The 24,078-nt window shown below is 39.8% G+C and overlaps 1 protein-coding gene across 1 annotated transcript; it reads right to left on the bottom strand.

The window, feature by feature from the left end:
* Positions 1-11,420: 11,420 nt before the first annotated feature.
* On the bottom strand, positions 11,421-18,728 carry MARS2 (methionyl-tRNA synthetase 2, mitochondrial; the record flags this gene model as incomplete). Its single annotated transcript, XM_081095119.1, has 1 exon — positions 11,421-18,728. The coding sequence occupies one exon, from the start codon at positions 18,726-18,728 to the stop codon at positions 16,941-16,943; it is 1,788 nt and encodes a 595-aa protein (XP_080951245.1). The 3' UTR covers positions 11,421-16,940.
* Positions 18,729-24,078: the final 5,350 nt, after the last annotated feature.

Raw genomic sequence — 24,078 nt, 5'->3', positions numbered from 1 at the left:
AAAGCAGATTTAAGAGAGCCTTTATGACCAATTACTATTCTTGTTTTATGCAAATAAGTCTAAATGGAAACTGGACTTAATGAAGTAAATAGTCTTGATTTGGCTATCTTTGATTTTAAAAAAAATTAGGGTGATTTTAGGGGGGAAAATTATGTTTCAATAGAATCTAGCCCTGACTGTGAATAAATAAAAATAGTATCTATAACACACAGTTGTGGAGATTAGCCTCTAGTTAAAGTTTTATTTTTCACCTACAAACTGAATTGGATCCTGATTTTTTTTCTAGTATTCTTCCAAACTGATGTTTCATTTTCCCCCATCCTTTGACTTGGAATTATTGAGAACTAAAATTTTCTTTCTGAGCTTTGCACTTGCAAATTACAGCCAAAGGACCTGAGACAGCTCAAAGTTAAACAATCTTAATGACCGATGTTATGTAAACCATGCAGAATTTAATCACCAGAAATATCCAAACTGCAGATAAGGAAGATCAGATTGTCACTGCTTGCTTTCATTCCAGCGAAAGAAACTATCCTTACATCTAAAAATCTTCTGGACTGACAAGTCTTACAGAATCAAAACCTTTTATAATTTGCTGTGATCATTAACCTTTGTTTTCCTTCTGTTTTCATAGGCATACCTCTTATTCAATAGCTGACTGCTTGTTTACACAATATAGGTCTCACTTTGGGAGCCCATCTGCATCTTGGCCTCTTGAAATGAGACTTAACAATTTAACTGAACTGACTTATTTTTAGGACTGCATTAATTGAGTCAATGAAATATGAAGCAGTCTGCTAACTTCACTTCTGGAATGATACAATTCCATAAGATGATGAATGATGCTTCAGGGATTCTGGCCTACCCCCTGTTTTGGGAGAATCAGCTAACAGCCTCTCTGTTCCAGTCTCAAATCCCATTCCCTTGTTTTCCGTAGATCAGAGAGACCTCCATACCCTATGTAGGCCAGGACCACAGCTCTTGTCAGCAGGAAGCAGTCACTGAAGACATCATAATTTATCATCACGCCTAAAAGATTTTAGAGATGGAAGTCCCTGAGTGGGAAATGAGACAGGCTAGTAAGATGTGACAAGTAGAATAGGGAAACAGTTAAATGGCCAAGCAGTTTACAGCCAGCTAGTGAACACAAAATCCTATCTTCCCTAACCAAGGACACTTAGGAGTAAATGGTTTAGACTCCTCCCCAACCAGAGGATAAATAGCTTAAGTCACCCCACTTAGGGAGACAGATAGCAGAAGTCAAATTAGTGCCATGTGCCAACCACACCCAAGGATAGATGCAAAATTAAGGGAATAAATCTCATTTTGGCACATCTGCATAAAACGGATGAATATCCTATTGAGATTCTCCCCTAAACTCTCAGCCTTTAAAAACTTTCAAACACTCCACCTCCTATAGGTCCAGATTCTCTTAATGATCCTGATGCTTTGGAAATTATGTTAATCTCTTGGTACATGAGTGGCTATCCTACTGGTTACTATATGCGTTTCAAACAAAATAAAAAAGAAGGAAGGTGCTCACATAAAAAATAAAAAAAAAAACAAAAAGAAAAAACAGCCCTGGAGAGTTTAGCTCAGTGGATAGAGCATCGGTCTGTGTACTGAAGGGTCCCAGGTTCGATATTGGTCAAGGGCATATGCCTGGGTTTTGGACTCAGTCCCCAGTAGGGGGCGTGCAGGAGGCAGCCAATCGATAATTCTCATCATTGATGTTTCTCTCCCTTCCTCTCTGAAATCAAAACATGTATTTTTAAAAAACTCTCAAACGAAGGTCCCAGGGTGTGCTCTCCCTGCAGGGAGCACACCTGCGCCTTTCCCTTCCCCTTTTTCCCCAACAGGCATGTATCTCCTAAATTCTAAGGGACCCCACAAGGCTCACAACCAAGGGAGCAATGGACAATGGCAGCTTGTTCCAGGCTAAGTCCCTGAACCTGTCTCCAAGGCCCCCTTTGCTCTGACTTAGCCCGAGCAGTCCCACCTGGGCTCTCTCCTGGTGCTTCTATCTTAAGCTCTTGTGTCAGTCCCCAGCTTTAATAGATAGATGATGATAGATAGATAGATAGATAGATAGATAGATAGATAGATAGATAGATAGATAGATAATAGATTTCAAGCTCTCAGAGAGCAGTGAGCAAGCCTCCCCTGAGTTCTGGCCCCTCCAAATATCTAGCCTCTCACTTGATGATACAATAATAGAATTAATGTCATGCGTTCTTCAAGTATTCACTAAATGTTCATTGATGTCCTGCATTCGCCTGCTCTAACTTATACTTATCGCCTCCCATGCATTCTTTCTGATCCATATTTTCTTTCTCTTTACTTAACAGACAGTGTGGAGCATTCATTATTAAGACAAATGGGCAGCTCTAGTCCAGCTCAACTGATTTCTTGTCCAATGATCCTTGTGTGGCCAAGACCCAGCTTCAACCAACCGGCTAGAAGCTGCCCATTGTGAAACTTAGGGTTAGTTAATCCTCGCCATATTTATTCCACTATAAACTGTCTAAATTTGATGAAATTTGCTTTTTCAGCTGTTTTACAAAATTATTTAGGTAGATGTGGCATGTTGGTTTTTTTAATGTGTTAATCTAATGTTGTGACATTTTCTACATATTTTATCCATTCCATAAATAATAACCACAATGAGAATAGTGAGATGTCTTTCATTTTTCTCTGCTTTGCGTTATTCTCAACCTTTTACAAGTTATGTTGCATATTTGTTGCTATCTATTTTAATATTTAGGATAAGAGTCATATCTAATTGTAATAGAATTTTAATACTTTAATGCTTTTTAGCACATATTTAATCTTAATGATTCAGTTCTGCTTTGCTATTTGGTCATTTAATAAGCTTTTGTCTAATATTTTTTATTTTTTGTTACTGCTACTCTTTAATTTTTTTCTGCCATGGTCTTCAAAATTTGCATAGTATTTATACTTTTTGATAATATTTTCCAAATATTAGAAATACCATCAACATGATCAGTATTCTTGCCTTTTCATGTGATTATTATGACTATATTAAAATTGTTCTCTAACATTTGAGATAATGCTGCAGCCTTCCTATAACAGAAGCCATTTGGTCTCAAATTTTATATAATATGGATCACCTAATAGAATTGTTCTGATAAAAGGAGGACTCACCTCTGACATAACATTGGCTAATATTCCACTGTATTTTATTGTTCTTGGGATGCTTTAATACTTTTACCTTTTCTTCTTATATGTTACCAATATATTCAATTATATATGTTATTCTTTTTTTAATGTTATTCTTAAGGACAGTTGTTTTTGTAAAGAGCAAAACTATTTTTACATCAAAGGAAAACTTTAAATTCTGATTCTAAAACCAAGTCTTATAAAATTGGGAAATAGGTAGGGAGGAAAAGCCATTGTTCAAAAATTACAGAGCAAATCACAGTGTTATCACTAAAATTTCTGTACTAATATAAAAAAAACACCTTCTTACATACATTTGCAGTTCTTTCACTGACTTCCTAATTTAGAACAGAAGGAGTAAGTCCATAAGTATTGGTATTACCCTAGTAAACCTCTCTCTTCCATCCCCATTTCTGTGCTCAGCAGCAGCAACAGAAATAACAGGACGTAGACCCCCAGGTTGTTCCTGGTGAGCCAAATAGGATGTTTCTTTTGAAACCATAATGAACACGTTTGTCAAATTGTTTCATGAGACCAATAGGCCATATGAACATATACTAGCATATAAAGATTCTATATACATTCATTATTTTCAGTTTTTAGAAATGTAAATAGACTAAATTTCACAATGAAATTTCAAAAATTTTTGTTTTGTAAGTAAAAATTATTAACCACTGATGTTAGATCTTCTTTTAATAGCACTATCCTGAGAGCACTTAATCCACTTACTTGCTTCTTGAAAGTAACTTTCTAACTCGTCACCTTTGCTTACATTTTGCATACCCATTACAGAGAATTTAGCTTTCCTTATTTTTTCTAAATGTTGAATTGTTTGGGGAAAATATCCAAAATTTATTCTAACGATCATTTCTTCATAAAAATCATCTAGTTCATCTACTTTTTTTTTATTAAACATCCTTCAAACTAAACATCTTCATACACTAGGTTAAGGGTATAGTTTTCACTGACATGATTTAATCTCAGATCATGCAGTTCCAAGAGAATCTTGTATCTATTGTTAGTAAAGTACAGTTTGTTATAGTAAGGCAAGCTAGTATCAGGGTATGTCTGAATAGGGTCGTGTGTAAGAATGTAACTACATCTTTTCTCAGAGGAGACTTGCCAAGTTCCAATATGAATATTAGTACCTGAAATATGAGTATTTGGATTCAGAGTTAGGAGTCCTTGTTCTCCAGCACATTTTTCTTGAATCTCACTCCCATCTTCACTGATAAACAGCAGACAGACTAGATATGATTTTCTTTATAGAAATCAAGGCTACTTACCTATAGACAGATTCCTTTGGTGTTTATCAATCATAGCAAGTTCTGCTTTGACTGCTGCTCCTTATAGTAGTCAGAAAGTTCTTTACTTTGCTGATCTCTGCTCCAAGTTCTTGCAGAAATTATATATTTACCATTCAAATCAGGATACTTGAGACTGAAAGGGGGCACCAAAAATAATTAAACTAATTCTTGAAATATATACTATTGACCAACAAAGAAGTTTATCTTATTAATAAACCTATAAAATCATTCTATTCAAAGACTATTTTTCAAAAATGAAACTCTAATAATACTATAGGCAGAAACCTATACTGTCCCAGGAAAATTAATAGGTTACCCTATTAATATATTACAAAATGAATGTAACATTATACTGAGATTAAAAAATATATATATAGTCTAGAAGGGATTAAGCCATAAGAGATAGGCCCGGACTCCTCTATTACTTCAACCCTTGAAACATTATGGTTTCTGTTTTAGCCACTGATACAGCTATATAAATAGAATTATATTTAGGTATAAGCCTGTTTCCCTATGTTATAAACATAAAATCATAGAATCATATACTTAAGAACTACAGAGTCTACAACTGGGAAATAGTATTAAGATATTAGTCAATATATTGATAACAACCCTGTAACTAAATTTGCTATATAATTACTAGGTAGTTCTAAAGAAAAGTTTTGGTTAAGTTATTGAAGATTGTTTAGAGTCCATGATAATATTCCCAATAAAAATTGTATTAACTTTGTTGATGATAATAATCTGTTATAAACGCATACTTGGAATATCACATTTTTCCTTACTATATTATTCCAAGTTAAAAATACCTTATGTTTATTAGCAACTTTATAATTTATGAGCACTTCATATGCATTATCTCATTTTATCCACTTAATATTTTTGTGAGATAATCAGGCAGATCTTTATGAGAGAAGTAAGACTTAGAAAAGTTAAGAGAGTTGCCCACGATGACATAGCTATTAAGTGGTAAAACCAAAAACCTCTAATTACTGATTGTCACCTGTAAGGAGCCAAGGGAATGGGGAGGCTGAGAGGGAAAGATCTTAAAGAACACAGCACTTTTCAGAAATAATTCTTGTCTCATCCAAGAGTTATCTTTTGTTGGACACTAAAATTAAATCTAATACAAATTAAATCTTAGACACAAATAAAATGTGTATTCTAATCCCTTAAGCATCTGGAAGATTGAATCAGAAATTATTTCAATTGTAAAATAAAGTATGATAATTCTAAAATAAGCAAATTGTGATAAACATGAATCTGTTTAATCATGCTTTTATCAAATAACCTAAGTATGAACAGTTTCCTAACCAAAATAGTAGAAATAGAATTATCCTAGAATTTAGTTATACAACTCAGTATTCTGGGAAATATAAGAAGGAAGACAAGTTAAGGAAGACCTTCTAAATTATCCAGAAAAACATTAATCCCTCTGATAGCAAAAGATAGCTACAGGTGGTGCCATCTACCCTTTATATTTTGGGAACATGGCACATTTCCACATTTTTTAAAGCATAAAGTCCACCAAGAAAAACAAATTAACATTTGGTTGCTTTTCTTCTTTCTTTCCATTTTTCTTGCTAATAACTGCAATGTAGGTATTTATCAGTTTTTGTATAAACCTTCCATGTAGGGTTTGCTATTTGGGGGAAAGATTATTATAATTTAGGAGTTTTTTAACATCCTAATGACAAGTACCAAATTCATGCCACCTTTTATACTGACAAAATGTGTGTGGTTTTAAGATGAGTGGCTTACTAACAGAATTGCCTACTGAAGTCTCCTTAGCTCAAAAATTGCAACAGTGCCCAAGGTTAAAGATAGCCTCGTGTCATTGGAGTGAATTTTCTCATAACACTCATTTGATAATTATCTTTATTTTACAGTAATTCATAAATGTTTCTTTTCTGGTTAGAAGATTGTTTGGGAACTTCACAAAGTATCCTGAAGTGATGTGAATAAACTCTGTGTAATTGCACTATTTAAAACATTTTTAACCTCAGAGGCATCAAAGTCTGATAGTTCATTAAAATTCACCCGTTGTTTTTGTGAATTACTCCTGACAGTTACCTACCCTAGCATTGGCAAGTTGTTTCATTGACTGTTAGCAGGCATGCTCAGAGTCTTGGTAGAGCAATAGATGTCAAATGTGCCCAAATCATGGAAAGTACAATGGTGTATTATTAGACATCCCTTTTTACAGAAATAACTTCGCTTTTTATTTTGGACAGTTTAGTTCATTGCCATTAATTATATAGAGGTTGCTAGTTTTTAGAACTACCAGAACATTTGGTATTAAATTTCTGTTGTCAGATTCAGGCTGGGCAATTGATTTGGCCTACATGCTTCTTCCAAAGTTCTGTTCAACTTTATGAAATAAACTCAGACTCCATGATGCTTGCATTTTTCTTGAACAACAACATTCAAACTCAAATCATTTAAAGCAGGCAGAGCAAATGATGAGATTTTCAGGCAAAATAATTTGGCTAAACACTGATGCTCTGAAGTAGGCATTAGTTAAAATGTATAATTTTCCTACTCAAGTGTCTTGAGCAAAGCCGTATCTCCAGCAATCCTTACACTCAGCCATGGATTAAATAAAAACCACTTCTTGAACCAGGGTATTCATTGGATGTTTTACTTAACAATAGGATAAAATATTGCTCTGTTAATAGGAAAGTTCATTAATAAATCCCTGATTTTCTCTGCATAGTTGCTTTCTCAACCCTAGGATATGACTCTAATTTTGTATATCACTAACTACATAAATCTTCTTTTTAACAAATCTTTATTAAAGTTCAGAGATAGCACAAAAGAGGAATAGCCTAATAATTGAGGAATACTATTAGATATGACTCTTCTCAGGTCCCTTTTAGTGAGTCTTTTTATTGCCTTAGAATGCCTCCCTATCCAACAGCAGGTCATTTCCTAACGCACATCTAGCCTCTCAAAATCCAGGCCCACTTCATATTACTATTAAAATCTTTCCCTGAAGTAATTATAAAATAAGACCCATTTAAAATGCATTAAACCCTAATTCCCTTTAAATCTCTAGTAGGAACCAAGGTTACATTCTGTAAGAAGCAGCTTTTCTCAACCTTCATCTGTAGATTTGCAATCTCAATATTCTTGAAGCCCACACTTTCTTCCTAGAAAAGATTTCAGAGCAAAGGATTCAATTCTTACTCCACCTTCCTCTATTGACTCTGTTAAGTAGAGTCTTGGATAACTATTTTATCCAATAATAGAAAACAACCAGCCCCATATTTGGTCTGGTAACACTATGAGGGTTTTGGATATGCTTACGGTTAAATATTTTTGTCTTTTTTTTTTTGAAGTTAATTAAGGAAATCTTAGTAGGAGAACATTGGAAGTGCGGGATAAAATTGTGGTTTCCTTTATTATTTCACACACACTTAAGTAACATAGATTTGCAATCTGTAACAAGAACAAACGATATGTATAAAACAAAGATATTGATAAAGTTTAAAAAATTCAGTCATTATCTGGCTACTTTATCAACATGAAAATGTCAAAAACAACTACTTAAAAACATCTTTGGTGTTTGGGTTTTTTACTTTTATTCCAGATGTTTCATATATGTAAACACAGTCATGGCATATACAGAATATACATTGCAACAGGCCATTTCTTGTAATATGGAGAATTTAACAGGCCATTTGTTGTAATATGGAAAATTCAAATAATATGTGAAAGATTCTAGCTTCTACATTATTTTGGCTTCACTGTCTTTAGGTTAATGTATGTTTTACCTATATTAAATGTTTTTTATAAACTCTAGGTTTACATTAGAAACTTTGTTAGACATTAATACATTTAAAAATAATTTGTATATATAACATATGGAAATCTGTCATATTATGACCATTTATTTTATACCAGTTACTATGGACAAAGTTGACACTATTCTTAACTATACTTAAAGATATCTCCATGTCTATTTTGGCCCTCTTTTGTCATTCACACAAGAAGTATAAGGGTTCTTATAGCATCTTAGCAAGTAGGAGCATTCGCTGCATATATCATGTCAAATTCAACACATATTTCTCCCTTAAACACAGTGACACTGTCAGTAATCCTTTTTAGCTTCTATTCAGGTCTTAGTTTGTGAGATTATTTTATTCAGGCTAATTCCAACTATTTGTAAGAAGTTCTCAATTAAAATAATACACTTACTCTCCTAATGTCTATGCCAAAGGAAAAATGAAAATAAAGTCAGCAACAACCCTATGTTTACCAATAGATTTTATGCCTGTGCTCTAGCTGTGTTTTGCCTTTAGAGAATGACTTGTTTAAAACTGTTGAGTTCAGACTTACCTACCTTCACATGTTGAATATTTAAAAAAACATCTACCTCTACAAATGTATCAATGATGAGATTTGACAACTTGGTTGAACTTGGCTAGTGCCCTTCTCACTACCCTTGATGTTAAACATTAAGTTTTCACCATTTCCTTTGTTTTTCTGTCTGAGATCAGGTTGAGTGTCAAATTTCTATGCTTAGGTACAGACAGTTACACATTTATACTGGTATTTGTGCCCCAGAACGGATAGCTCCACTGTTAGATGGTCTCCATAAATTATGGGAAAAGGAAGAAGTGCTATCTACAGACTCTCCTTAGGCTAGAAAACTAATTTAATGGCATCAGTTACATCAAAAACGTTTTATTTAAAATTTGTTATGAATTAACTACTTTCTAGAGGTTGACTTAATGTGGACATTTTAATAAGAAAAAACTTTCTACTTTGAAGATCAATTATTAACTAACAATTTTTTATAGTAGGTCAGACAATATTATAATGAATGTTAAAAATATTTTGTTATGTTTGACAAAAAATACTCCTTCCAAACCCTAAAATGGAGTAAAAATCCAACCATCAGCTTTCATACAATTAACCGTACATATCTCCAATACTTCATTTTATTTTAGTACTTACAATTTTCTTCTGTAATATCAAAATGGGCTTCTTACACATTGTAAATTGATTTACTTAAATGCATTCCAGTAATGAGTTATAAATGAAACTAAACTCAGGACTAAAAAGTTTTGCTTTCTAACAATGTAGGGAATTCCCATAAAATAAGTTTTATAGAAAGTTAAATATAAAGTTAGTGCAGTAATTTCAGTTTGCCAGAATTGAAGATTCTTTGCTTTATGAAAGCCTTCATAAATTCATTTTCTTAGTGATTTTTTAAGATAATAAAAAAAGTCATATATTATTTATAATACATATATCAGTGTGATTTTATTAACAAGAAATTGACAGCCGTGCAAAAAAATACTGAAAAAGTGCCCATTGTGACTTGCTAACTATGGGACTGTGTAGCTTGAATGTAGAGTTCTGATGAAATCATTTAAAACATAGAATAAAGATATAGGTGTTCTTGGCCTTCCAAGTTAAGAAGAACTTTTGATACATTTTCTAAAATACAATATAGATGATAGCTAAGTTTTATATAAACATAGATTTTATACTTCATTAAGGTGTAGCCCATGGCCAACATAATAGCTACCTTTCATAAAACATGTAAAATATGACAGAGTATTTTCTATGCAATTCACAATAAAGTCTCTAATTTGGGGAAGTTAGAATATGTTTTGATTGTCATATATATAAGATGATATTTTGCCAGGAATTAATCCAGTATGTGTCATTTTAGCTAATGGGGTGGTTTATGCTTTGGTGATAACCGGAGTCAGGTGTTTAATCTGGTTTCTGCAGGCTTATTAGGAAAGATGTCACAAGAATATAGTAATAAATGTTCAGTAAATTCATAGAACTTAAATTGTTAGTAAGTAGATGAGTCTTTTAGTAAGTTCATTTGTATTAAAACTGTATGTATGAAATAAAAAAGTTTCAGTGTTTGTAACCTCTAATAAAATTCTCTGGCCTTGTTACTATAATAGTTAATTCAAATAAAACTTTTGAATATTGATGTTTCCATGTATAGAGATAAATGTGTATTTTAAGTATCAAATATTAAAATGTTATTTCAAAATACTTAGCTTCATGGATATGATAATATACTTTCACTTAGAGGAGAACTGTTGGAGTCAAGAATTTGGGACACTGTTTTGAAAATAAGAAACAAAATAATCTTAAGGAAAAATAAAAATAGAAACTATAGTTATTAATATTTTTAAAATTTACACCAGCACATATAAGCAGGCTTAGAATAATAAAGGAAACTATTGAAAGCAAAAGAGAAATATATTTTATGGTAAAAGTAAGAATTTTTTCTAAGTTTCTATTTTGGCAGTCATCTGTTTCAGAATCTAGCTATCAAGAACTAAGTCTTCATTTTGAAACAATCATTGATATATTTCAATTAAGGATTCTTAAGTAGACTTTTCATCCTTAGGTCTTGGACCTGATTATGCTACTTCCTCCCCACAATACTATGCCTTCAGTATGTCCTCACTGATTGGTGTGGTTTTGATGCTGCGGACGGTGCTGAAGCTCTGGCATGGAGACAAGCTGCATAACCTTAGCCACGTCTGTTACTTAATCTCTCTGTGCCTCAGTTTTTCAGTTAAACAGAAAGACTACTTCACAAAATTAATGGGGAGAGTGAGTGAGAGAGCACAAATAAGGAACACAGAACTTGCGGTTCTCTCCCTTCACCTTTGCTTATTCCTGAAACAACAATTTTTAAAAATAGCAAAGTTATGGCCAGGAGTGTCTCCCTTTTTAATCCTTAGGGAGGATTTACTGAAGAGGTAGTATATTTGCTGACATTTCTATTCAAAAAGTAAGTTATTTTCACAGAGACATGCATGGAAAAAGTCAGTCTTGATCACAAAACCTTTTCTGCTATAAAACTTATTGTTCACAGCAGTGATCCGCTTGGTAGTGAGCATTAGGCTGCAGTGTTAACATCCAGTGCGTTACCTTTACTTTCTCGCTGCATGGTTTCTCTGAATTCATGAAAGGCAGTTTTTTGTTGGTTTTTTGTTTTGTGGTTTTTTTGCAGACGAACATTTATCATTTTCAATTTTAGCTTTGGGTTTTTATATTTTGAGGCTATATTATTAGGTCATACAAGTTCATAATTCTTATAACTTGTTGGTGTTACTCCTTTTATATTCTCATTTTATCTTTAGTAACAATTTTCCCTTCAATATAGATTGTCTACTACTAATATTATACCAGCTTTCCTTTGGTTAACATATGCCTCATGTTTCTTCATGTCATATCTTCTGTTATGTTTAAGTATATACTTTTTAACTACATGTAACTAACTTTTTACATTTAAGCTTGAACATTGCTGCTGTCTTTTGACAGAGGTTCATCCTATGATGTTTTATTTTATTACAATGACAAATATATTCATATTTATTTCTACCATCTTACAGGCTTTCTCTTACCAAATTTTTTCATTTTTCTTTGCTCTTTTTTTCTCCTGTGTTTATTGGATTGAGTTCTAACATTACATATGGCTTGAAAGAAATACATTCTACTTGTATTTTAATGATTAACTAAAACATATAACACACTTGTGAACTTTATATTTTTTAACGTATAGCTTTTTAATCAATAGACACTTCTAGACTAGTTCAAAGGAAGCCGAAGTACTGAAATGATCTTAATGTGTTCCAATGTAAAAGATATTACCCTTTAAAAAATATTTTAATCAGGAAAAAAAATGTGTAATTGGTCATATTTTTATTGAATGTATTGAATAGAACTATAATCCCATTTATAACAATCATAAATTAGCTTTTGAGGGCTTATCTTCATGTTAAATTCACAGACCAGTGATTGTCAGTTAACGGGGTACATGCACAAGAGTATCCTTAGGAGTGGACTAGCATAAGGAGGTCAGCACCATTTCACCATACCGTACGCTAAGAAAAGTGGCATCGTCCATTTCCACAGGTATTCCCAAAGCTGTTCTTCCAGTTTACCCAGTGAGTCTTCCAGGCCTCCTGCAGACATTTCATCCCAAAATCCTTAATGACTTGAAGGCAGGGCTCCCCTCCCCTTGGAGCTAGAATTTTCTTGCAGATGGCACACTTGGTTTCCTGAAACATCCTGACATCGTATATCATCTTGTTCTTAAGTGGGGAAGTGTGGACTTTAAAATCCATGGTGAGTTAAACTGTGTTGTACACCAAATGGAAGTTAAATTCACCTTACTTCGGTAAAGATTCAAAGGTGCCTGAACCTCCCAATAACTATTCCTGGGAAGAAGCACAGTACAGAGTATATCATTCCTAGTTGTCAAAGCACTGAAAGATCTTCTTCGCAGATAGCTCTTCCCAATTCCCCTTCCTTATCATGAAAATATAAGTAAAACCACTGCCTTCATAGGATTTTAAGCAGGTATTTTAAATGTGGTCAATGATTCCTATGAGATGGCTTCTTTAATTCAGAGGATCTCTACTGGGTTAACCGGGACTACCTCAGCTCGAAGGAAGAGCCTATTCATCTCCAGGTGGCTGAGTGCCGTAGAGGAAAGCAGCGTAGGCTGGGCTCCTTTGTCTCAGAAAAGAATGACACTCTTCCTAAAAAGTTAAAATCCCCACTAATTAACCTGAATTAACTTAGTTCTGGCCCTTCCAGCAATATTAACCTTAAATTTGGTGTGTTACTATTGAGAAAAGTTAACCAATCCTACCCGAACTTTCTGTTAGAGGAAGGGGCAGGACTAACAGTGTTGGGCTGAAATTACATATTTGATACTTAGTTTTGCAAGAGGCTTTTTTCTAGAACTGATTCCCCTAACCTGTGCTCTTGGTTACCCTAATCTGTGCCCTAGCTCCCCCCAAGCTCTCTGAACTAGTAAACCTTGCTGCAAAAACAGACACATGGCTGTCAGTATGGCCACACCCTTTCAGGTCCACTGATATTATTTACTCTGGCACAGCACCCTAGACCTCACCAACAAGAATAGTTATTCCAGCAAGAATAGTTATGCACCAGGAGGTCACTGGCTGTATTCCCAGTCAGGGCACATGTCACTGGTGTGCAAAGGCAGCTGATCAATGTTCCTCTCTCATCCATGTTTTTCTCCCTTCCTCTCTAAAAAGTCAATAAAAACATATAAAAAAGGAAAAGGACAGTTGTTCTATAACTCTGGGGCATTGCCTCCAGGAGGCAATTATAGATTATACAGCAGCTTTATGGACCAAACCTTAGTCGAGAGGCATGGCCTCCCCAATCACGCAAGGTTGCACTAATGCAGGCCAACACTGCAACTCTGCTCAATAGGGGCTGGGCAATCAGAGATCCAGGAGACCGTCCCTCCATAGTGCCCAAGGAGGAATCTGTTGAATGCTTGGTACTGCCTGTTGCTTTATGATCATAATTCATCCAATTTGGAGCCCCACAACCTGACCAACTACTGGCTTTACTTTGGTTTTAGAACTTCCCAAATCTCAAGAGCTATGTTCCACTCACAGGTACAGCTGCAAAAACAATAAACTGGCCTTTGCCTCAGGGCCCATATTTCAGCCTAGGCCTTCCTGAGTACTTTATCAACTAAACAGGAAGGTTTTCAGGCTCTTCTCTATAGCTCTTCCCTATAGTTACACAGGTCCTTAAGAAAAACAAGGCCTACTTCCAGAATAACAGATCTCAGTGAAATCAGAGATTGTATCTATTCTTGTTCCTGCCTGTTCTTTTTTATAAATGTATTTTTATTGATTTCAGAGAGGGAGGAGAGAGAAAAGACAGAATCATTGATTGGCTGCCTCCTGCACACCCCACACTGAGTCGAGCCCTGCACATGTGCTCTGACTGGGAATCAACCCATGATCTTCTGGTTCATAGATCGATGCTCAACCACTGAGCCACGCCAGCTGAGCATGTCTATTCCTGTCTGTTCATAACCTCTGTATAGCCACAGGTCTCCTGGCTTCAGAGGTGCCTAATCTATGAATTCACTTGTGGAATTGCCCTCTAATATTGAATGGTGCCACTTAACATATACTGTCCATTGCCCACAACTTCCTGCATGACTTCATAGACAGGAATGTAGTCTACCAAATTGATAGCCTGTTATCACTGTAACGGACATCCCCTAAACACCTGATCAGTGCTCTGTCATACCCTCCTGCAACACTGTCTCCAAGAATAACCTACAATGAAAATCTGAGCCTCAGGAGTATTATTTGGGAGAAACTTCTGGTCAGGGGAGCCAAAGATGCCAGATAAGCTGTTAACAGTTCTGGAGTAGGGGGTTCTTAGAGGTCTACAGGTTTATCATCTTCTCCCAAGTGGGTAGGATGCCCTCTCCTGGAAGTGCTATGTCCTCTGGTTTTAAGTTTTACCTATCCACCACCTGCCATTCTTAAAGTGCTGGATCCCACTGAATACATCCAGTACCCAAAGGCTATCTGCTTTACCGCCTACAGAAAATCAAACTGGTTCATCTTCCATATCACACCTTTTATTCACAGCATCTTGTCTTTTGTAATACCCTCTTCTCTGAATCCCCTATTTTTGTGCCCTCTAGTAGCGCACATATTCTGGTAGCCAGTTAAAATGCCTGCACAAGTGACAGACTGCACAAAAGGAACTCCATTAACACCCAGCAAGCAAAGATCCAGTGTATGGACCAGCACTAGGCCACAGGAAAGCTCAGTCAAGTGGAAGACACTGTCTCTCCATTCGTGATGGCAACTGGAAGACCGTTCACAGGACACTGCAGAGGCAGAGGTTATCATCCCACTGGCTGTAGGTGTTTTCCTTCACCATGTAAACACACCCCATGCCTTTCCTTACTCTGCTCCGTGCAGACCTAGGAGATATACTCAATCCTAGGCCCCCGTAATCTGCCCTACGAATCCCAGCAGGTAACTGGAATACGTCATATGGGAAGTCCAGGTCTGAAGGAACATTTGTCAAAACCATCCTTCCACTTTAGAATACCTTCAAGCATTCTTTTTTAAGTAATGTTCTCAAGCAAACAACCTCTCAATGGAAACTGGAGCTAAACAGAAGCACACAGAATAAATCTGGGGAACTAGCAACCTAATAAGTTACTTCATAATGAGCCCTCTCTGCTTGCTACCATGCTTAGAATGGATATTTCAAGGCAAGTTCTCAACTTTGGCCTGGCTGTCCAATCAGTCACCTATCAGATACAATGCTGGCTCACTGTGTTGTAGTCCTTATATAACTGATACCTTAACACCTTTTCTGTGTTGTTATGGGGCCGTGGAGAGCTCCTTAAATCCAGTTTGAGTTTCTTGGAGCATTGATCATTCCTCCCTTCACCACCACCTTCAACAAATGCAACAGTATGAATCTGAATAAGGTACTTACAAACTTTTAAACTTTAATAACAAGTTAAAAGAGCATAAATAATCAGTAAACACTACTTAAAAGTAAATGTATTAACATTTATAGTAACTATTGTACAACTTATGTATTGTGTTATCAATGCTGATTGACCAAAAGAAATATAAGGTAAATTATGTATGTGAATAACAAAACGATGGCTAAAAAATATAAAGAAAATACTGCCCTTTTGAACAACTTAAGATTTTTTAAATCATACCTCTAAATTTACTGTTATTAAAGTTTAAAATTTTAACATACCAAGTACCTCAAGAGAGCTTTACAATTTATCATAGATAGTCCAAACAAACTTGATATATTTACTTATTAGCATAGTAAATATTTAATTAGACTAAATGTCCTTTTTCAGTAGTCTGAAGAAAGCTGAGGATTCTGATCTTTTTTATGGCTTTCTGTAAAACAGCAGTGGTTGTAGTTATCCCTCATTTTAAGAAAAGCAATAAAAATTTTCTTAAATTCTGCAAAATTAGAAAGCAGAAAACAAATTTCTTCTAAAGACTCTGAACCTCCATCTTAATTCCACATGTGAGACTAGAGCCATCTACTGGTTGGAGTGCAGTGTTACAAAGCACAACTATTGGGCTGCTAATATTAATCATTAGTCATGATTTTAAGAACCGAAAATATAAACATCTAGTCTAGGACACTGAATTTTTAAAGGTTAATAAAAGAATCTCTTTTTAACAGGAGACCCAACATACGTAACAAAATAGGGCTTAAAGCTGAGGTAGAGACCTCCAATCCCAACTCCGATTCCCGGGGCAGAGGCTGGCAGCCACTGGAAAACAAGCCATGAGAGGTAGTCTGGGTAAATAACCTAACTGGGTTTGGAAGGAGGCACCAGAAGAAAGAATGGTCTCAGCAGAGTTGCCTCTTACCCATCTTTCCCTAGAGACACCGTAGAGACACTGGCATACAAAGGGCAGTGGTTAATGAGTGGGCAGAGAAAACAAGAGTCAGGGCTGGGCACCTGAAACGTTTTAAACCTCTTTTCACAGGGACACCGCGTATGTGCTCATTTGGTGCAACACTTAAGAAAACATTAATATAACTTTCCTGAAATGCAAAACAACACACTTGCTCTTTTTACCACAAGCCAGAAACCGTAAGACTGAGTTTCTAGGTCCTATGGGCTTTCACCAGCCAGGCCCTGGACTGGTCCAGGCGTGGAAACAGGAGCCCAGTTTCAGGTCCCAGCCGCCTCCCTTCAAAAGGGCAAGGATGTCCGTAGAATCGAGGCAAGAAAGAGAGCTCTCCAAGGCCCCTCTCTGTGGCAGAGACCCCCAACCTGGACAGCAGCTTGTCAGCCAGGCTTGGGGTGACAGGCTGGAGCAGAGTCCCGAAGACCCGCAAGCATTCCAAGGCCACGTGAAGCACCGTGCCCAGCCAGGGGGCGTCCACGGGGCTCTCCCAACTCAGCTTCCACGGCGCGTGCCTTTGGACAAAGCCATTGGTCTGCCGGACACAGCTGGACACTGCCTCCAGGGCCTTGTAGATCTGGAAGTTCGCGTAGTGGTCTGCCACCTGCCTGGGCAACGTGGCCACTGCGCTCACCAGAGCGTAGTCCTCCGGCCCCGCGCGAGCCGCCGGCCCCGCCAAGCCGGGCTCACTGGGAAAGCAGGGGGCGCAGAAGGCCGGGTAGGTCCCCGAAGGGTTTATTCTCTGGGCAGTGCATCGGTTCAGGAGGCCGCCCAACGCGTCTGCCAGCTCGGAGTCGAGCAGCTTCACCACCTTTTCCTCATAGTAATCGCAGTCCCAGGTGGGGACGCCCTGGCGGAGGAGGAAGTAGCGGAAGCCATCCACAGTATAGCGGTCCAGGCAAGCTCTGGGATCCACGACGTTGCCCAAGCTCTTGGACATCTTTTGGCCACAGACTGTCCAGTGGGAGTGGACATAGATGCGGTGTGGCGGGCTCAGGCCGGCCCCCAAGAGGAAGGCGGGCCAATAGATGGCATGGAACTTGAGGATGTCCTTGCCTATGACATGAGAGGTCGTGGGCCACCAGGCCTCGAACTCAGCACTGGGGTAGCCGAGGACGGTCAGGTAGTTGACCAAGGCGTCCAGCCACACGTAGATGGTCTGCGAGTCGTCCCCGGGCACCGGAATGCCCCAGTGCAAGTGGCTACTCTTGCGAGAGACCGACAGGTCCGGCAGGTCCTCCTCCAGCCACTGGAGGACCGTGCGCTGGAAGGGCTCGGGCGTGATGGCCTGAGGGTGGTCCCGCAGCCAGCGCTGCAGCGGCTCCCGGAACTGCGAGAGCCTGAAGATGTAGTTCTCTTCCTGGGTCCAGGAGACGGGCTGCCCGCTCTCGACGGACACCGGACCCGGGTCCCCCGACGGGCCGGGCTGCCGGCTGACCTTGGCCTCGGGCAGGAAGCACTCGTCCGAGGCGCAGTACCACCCTTCGTAGAGCCCCTTGTAGAGCAGCCCCCGCGCCTGCAGCGCCGCCCAGAAGTGCTGCACGGCCCGCCGGTGCCGCGCCTCGGTGGTGCGGATGAAGTCGGTGGACGAGACGCCCGCCTCGCGGAAGAGCCGCTGGAACTGGGCCGAGACGCGGTCGCACAGCTCGGTCGGGGCCAGGCCCGCCGCGGCGGCCGCCTGCTGGATCTTCAGGCCGTGCTCGTCCGTCCCGGTGGAGAAGCGCGTGGCGGCGGCGCCGGGACCCCGCAGGCGGCGGTGGCGGCACAGCGCGTCCGCCAGCAGCGCCGAGTACAGGTGCCCGATGTGCGGCGCCGCGTTCACGTAGAAGATGGGGGTCGTGAAGCAGGCGCGCGCCTCGGGGGCCTCGTCGCGGGCGCCGCGGGGGCAGGAGCTGCAGAGGCGGGGTCGGGAGGGCGCCGGGAGCGGGAGCCCGCGGGCCACGGCGCGGCCGAGCGGCCGAGCGGCCCAAACCGGCAGCGGGATCATGGTGCCGAACGGCCCGGCCGGCGGAGGCGCGCGGCTGCACGTGGGAGGCGCGCATGCGCAGCCGGGCCGCCGCCGCTTCCGAGCCCGCCCCCCGTCGCCCAGGCCACGCCCACCCCGCGCCCCGCACGGGACCGTCCCGCGGGCGCTCAGCCTCGGACCCGCCGCTGTGAGTCGCCGCAGCGGGAACGGGGCCTGGCTCGGAGGGCTGAGCGGAGGCTCTGAGAGCGGTAAACCTGCCTTTCCATAACCGCCTGTCTGCCCGGCTGGGCTTAAGCTCATATTCACGGTCTGGCTTCCTCTCTGGGCCGAGCTCACGTGGGTAGGAACTTGGTATTCGGGCATTTCTCAAGCCGGCCAGCGGCTGGCACATCGCGGGACAGAGCCTGCCCTACACGCGGCCTGGTCACCGCAGGGCCCGAAGCACATAAATTTCCCCTCAGATCCTGGGGGACACGTCTGGAAGGGGGGTGAGGAAGGAGGGAAGGAAAATAGTCACCCGGAGCGCCTGAGGGCGGGGCAAGAACTGGAAGGGAAAGGAAATCTGTAAGCTCGCTCAGTAGTCGCTGAATCGGCGGTTCTCAACCTGTGGGTCGCCAACCTGTGGGTTGCGACCCCTTTGGGGTAGAACAACCCTTTCACAGGGGTCGCCTAAGACCATCAGAAAACACATATATAATTACATATTGTTTTTGTGATTAATCACTATGCTTTCATTATGTTCAATTTGTAACAATCAAAATACATCCTGCATATCAGATATTTACATCACGATTCATAACAGTAGCAAAATTACAGTTATGAAGTGGCCACGAAAATAATCTTATGGTTGGGGGGTCACCACAACATGAGGAACTGTATTAAAGGGTCGCGGCATTCGGAAGGTTGAGAACCACTGCGCGGCTGAATCAACAGAAAAGGTAGATTTGAAATGTGCAAGTCTTTGCCAACAATTATTTAGGTCCAGGAGAGGGAAGGTCATACGTGGTCACTGTGCACATAAGGAAGAATCAGTCTTCCGGTTTATTTCACAAAGTGGTTATAGTAATTTTCTTAAATGGTCCTGGGGCTCCTAGAGCAGTTTTCCCCGTTTGCTTTCATTAACGGAACTCCAGCTCTGTTGGAGGGGAGGCTTCAGGAGCCAGAATTGGATTAATTAAACCCTTGCTTCAGGCATGCTCTCATCTTTGGTCTGTGACTAGCCATCTTTTTTCTCTCTCTCATTTAAATACTATAGTCATTTAGCAATAAAATGGAATAGGACATCTGTGAACCTGCACTAACCTAAGAACTAAGAACTGGAAGTGGCTCTCTTACTCAGAGTCACTAATTATCGGAGAGATGCAAATCAAAACAAAAATAGCAGTGCGGTACCATCTCATACCTGTCAGGATGGCTATCATCAACAAATCAACAAACGACAAATGCTGGCGAGGATGCGGAGAAAAAAGGAACCCTCGTGCACTGCTGGTGGGAATGCAGACTGGTGCAGCCACTGTGGAGAACAGTATGGAGTTTCCTCAAAAAGCTAAAAATGGAACTCCCATTTGACCCAGTAAACCCACTTCTAGAAATATAGCCCAAGAAACCAGAAACACCAATCAGAAAGGGTATATGCACCCCTATCTATGTTCATATCAGCACAATTTACAACAGCTAAGATTTGGAAACAGCCTAAGTGCCCATCAGCAGATGAATGGATTAAAAAACGGTGGTACATCTACACGATGGAATACTATGCCTCTGTAAAAAGGAAGGAATTCTTACCATTTGCAACAGCATGGATGGACATGGAGAGCATTAGGCTAAGCGAAATAAGCCAGTCAGAGACAGATAAATACCACATGATCTCACTCATTTGTGGAATATAATGAACAACATAAACTGATGAACAGAAATAGAACCAGAGACATAGAAGCATCGAATAGACTGTCCAACCTATGAGGGAAGGCCAGGGAGGCTGGGTGGGTGGGTAGGAAGAGATCAACCAAAGAACTTGTATGCATATATGCATAACCCATGGACACGGACAATAGGGTGGTGAGGGTCTGGGGTGGGGGCAGGGCAGGCTAGAAGAGGTCAATGGGGGGGGAAAGGGGGACAGATATAATAGTTTCAATAATAAAAATTTTTAAAATAAAGAAGTGGGTCTCTTAAATGTCCCAGAAGAGCAGCATTAGCAACACCTGGGACCTTGTTAGACATGCATATTCTTGGGCTCCCCCACCCCAGCTACTGAATCAAACTCTGGGGTGGGGCCTAGCAATATAGGTGTTGTTGTTTCTATTTGTTTTATTTTTTTTTATTGATTTTTTACAGAGAGGAAGGGAGTGGGATAGAGAGCTAGAAACATCGATGAGAAAAACATCAACCAGCTGCCTCCTGCACACCCCCCACTGGGGACGTGCCCGCAACCAAGGCACGTGCCCCTGACTGGAATCGAACTCGGGACCCCTCAGTCCGCAGGCCAACGCTCCATCCACTGAGCCAAACCAGTCAGGGTATTGTTGCTGTTTTTAATACATTTTTATTGATTTCAGAAAGGAAGGGAGAGAGAGAGAAACATCAATGATGAGAGATAATCATTGATCAGCTGCCTCCTGCATGCCCCCACCGGGAATCGAAGATTGACACTCAACCACTGAGCCACACCAGCCAGGCTGCAATCTAGATTTAATGAGCTCTCCACGATCCTGATTCACACCAACGTTTGAGAGCCACTCAACTAGATTACCAGTGGTTTAGATGTGTTCCTTTCCTCCTTGTTTTCCGGTTCTCCCAGAGGTAATAATCACTGTCGAATTTTGTACTTTTGCATTCATGTTATCACATATATGGTATGTCTAAGCAACAGACTGTTTCATTTTGCTTGTATTTAAACATTTTTAAAAGGATATCATACTGCATGTAGTCTTCAACTTGCCTTTTTCACTCAACCTTTTGTTACTAAGATTCACCCGTGCTTTTGCTTGTAACTCAATTCATTTTGACTGCCTTATAATAATGTGTGAACGGGGGCATATGGTACATTGGATCTGCTTTCTGTGGTGATATGCATAGTGGGCCAATCAAATTCTCCAAAGGAGCTACGATAAGCACAGCAAGCATCCTTTGGGTATTTAGCTGAAGTGCCCTATTTGATCCAGCCATTTAGAAAGGGCCAGTGAAGGATAGGTAAAAGTTCGACCTGGAGGGTACGTACACCCTCCAGAACTAGGAAACAAATCAGGTTCTCCAACAGTTCTACCCCCACCCCCTTCCTTTTCCGTGGAATCTGTCTTCAGCATACAAACATGCTGTTTTTCCCTATCTTGAAAAGAATTCTCAACCCCCACTGCTGCTCCATTTCTTTCCTTCGCTTTATAGCAGAACTCCGTGACACACATGGTTCAAGTTTTTCCTCTTAGGAACACGAGTGCAACTTTCTCATATCTGTTTCCCGGTACTTATATGCTAACGTTTATCTTGGATATATACTTAGGGGTGATATCGCTGGATCACAGAGATGTGGGTGTTCAATTCTGAAAGATAATGCCAAGTGGTTTTCCAACATGGTTGAACAAATCTACATCCCCATCAGCAGCATACCCTTAAATATCTAATGCTTAGATATTATCTACTTCTTAATTTTTTGCCCAAAAAGTATAAAATGCTCTCTTGCTAATGTTCATAGAAGCATTATTCACAATAGCCAAAAGGTGGAAACAACCCAAACGTCTTCTATCTGATGGAAAGATCATCAAGTGTAGGATAGCCATACCATGGAGTATCACTCAGCCATAAAAAGGAATGGATGCGGATGCATACCACCACATCGCCAACCCTTTAAAACATTACGCTAAACGAAGGAAAGCAGACACAGGAGACCACATATCGTAGATTCCATTTGTATGAAATATCCAGAATGGACAAGTGCATAGAGACAGAAAGGAGACTAGTTGTTGCCATGACCTGGGAGAACGCTGGGGTGGAGAGCGGATGCTTAAAGATACGGGCTTTCCTCTGAAGGTGATGAAAAAGTTCTGGGGCTAGATAGTGATGATCATTGTACAATATCGTGAATGTACTTAATGCCTGAATTGTACACTTTGAAGTGGTTAAAATGGTAACTTTTATGTATATTTTATAACAATAAAATGTTATCTCACTGTGGTCTTGATTTGCATTTCCTTAAGTAGAAGTGAAATTGAGCCATCTCGTCATATATTTATTAACTATACATATTTCTTTGCCTGTGACGTGCCCATACATATATACTTTCCTATTGGCTTGTCTCTCTCTTTATTTGCAGGAGGCCTTTATGTATTCTTGGTACTGTTCCTTTACAATACCAAGTTGATATTTCACAAATGTCATCTACTGATTAATATCTAGTCTCTGCACATTGAAGAGCCTTCATGACTCATCAGCTCTCAAGCAGACTTCTGCATGCTCTCCTGACTGGCTGGCCTACCTCCATTCCTGCTCCCAGGGTGACCACCTTCTTCTAGTAGCCCACGTGACTCCTAGAAAATGCAGACCGATGTGGCTTGCCTACCTCAAACTCCTCCTTCAATTTTTTTCCATTTGATTATTTGATTCTCCTTTGCTGCCTACAAAACAAAGTCCAAGTTCCCTTTGTGTGGCTTATGACCCATTAGAGCTTAGCTCGGCCTCCCTTACAGCTTAGTCTTCTTTCAAATTTTATATTTTCATAATTTTTGACTGCTTCATGGTTTTCAAGCGTATGCCATACTCTTTCATGATTCTGCGATATTGCTCATGCTTTGCTCTCCTGACGCATGCTTCCCACCTTCTTTTTTATTTGAGAAAAAGAGAAAGAAGGAAGCATTGATCTGTTGTTCCACGCATTTATGCATCCAGCGTTAGCTTCTTGTATGTGCCCTGACTGGAGATGGAACCTGCAATCTTCACAAGTCGGGATGACGCGCTAACCCCTTGAGCCATCTGGCCAGGGAGCTCCCCACCTTTCCTCATCTATCTTGTGCCCATTCATCCTTCAGGACAGTTCATACATCCTCCTCCGAGCTGAGCTGGAGGCCTCTTCGTGGGTTCTACAGTGTCCCATGCATGCTTTATCTCAGCAGCTACCAAGTCAAAATGGAATGATCTGTTTATAAGTCTACCATCCCCATTAAACCATAAGTCTCTAGGGCAGTGGTTCTCAACCTTCCTGATGCCGCGACCCTTAATACAGTTCCTCATGTTGTGGTGACCCCCAACCATAAAATTATTTTCATTGCTACTTCATAACTGTAATTTTGCTACTGTTATGAATCGTCATGTAAATATCTGATATGCGGGATGTATTTTCATTGTTACAAATTGAACATAATTAAAGCATAGTGATTAA

Source organism: Myotis nattereri (genome assembly GCF_964212035.1).
Source record: "Myotis nattereri genome assembly, chromosome: 7".
In the NCBI taxonomy this organism is placed as follows: domain Eukaryota; kingdom Metazoa; phylum Chordata; class Mammalia; order Chiroptera; family Vespertilionidae; genus Myotis; species Myotis nattereri.
The sequence above is the reverse complement of the archived record's forward strand: the minus strand, read 5'-3'. Positions and strand labels throughout refer to the sequence as shown.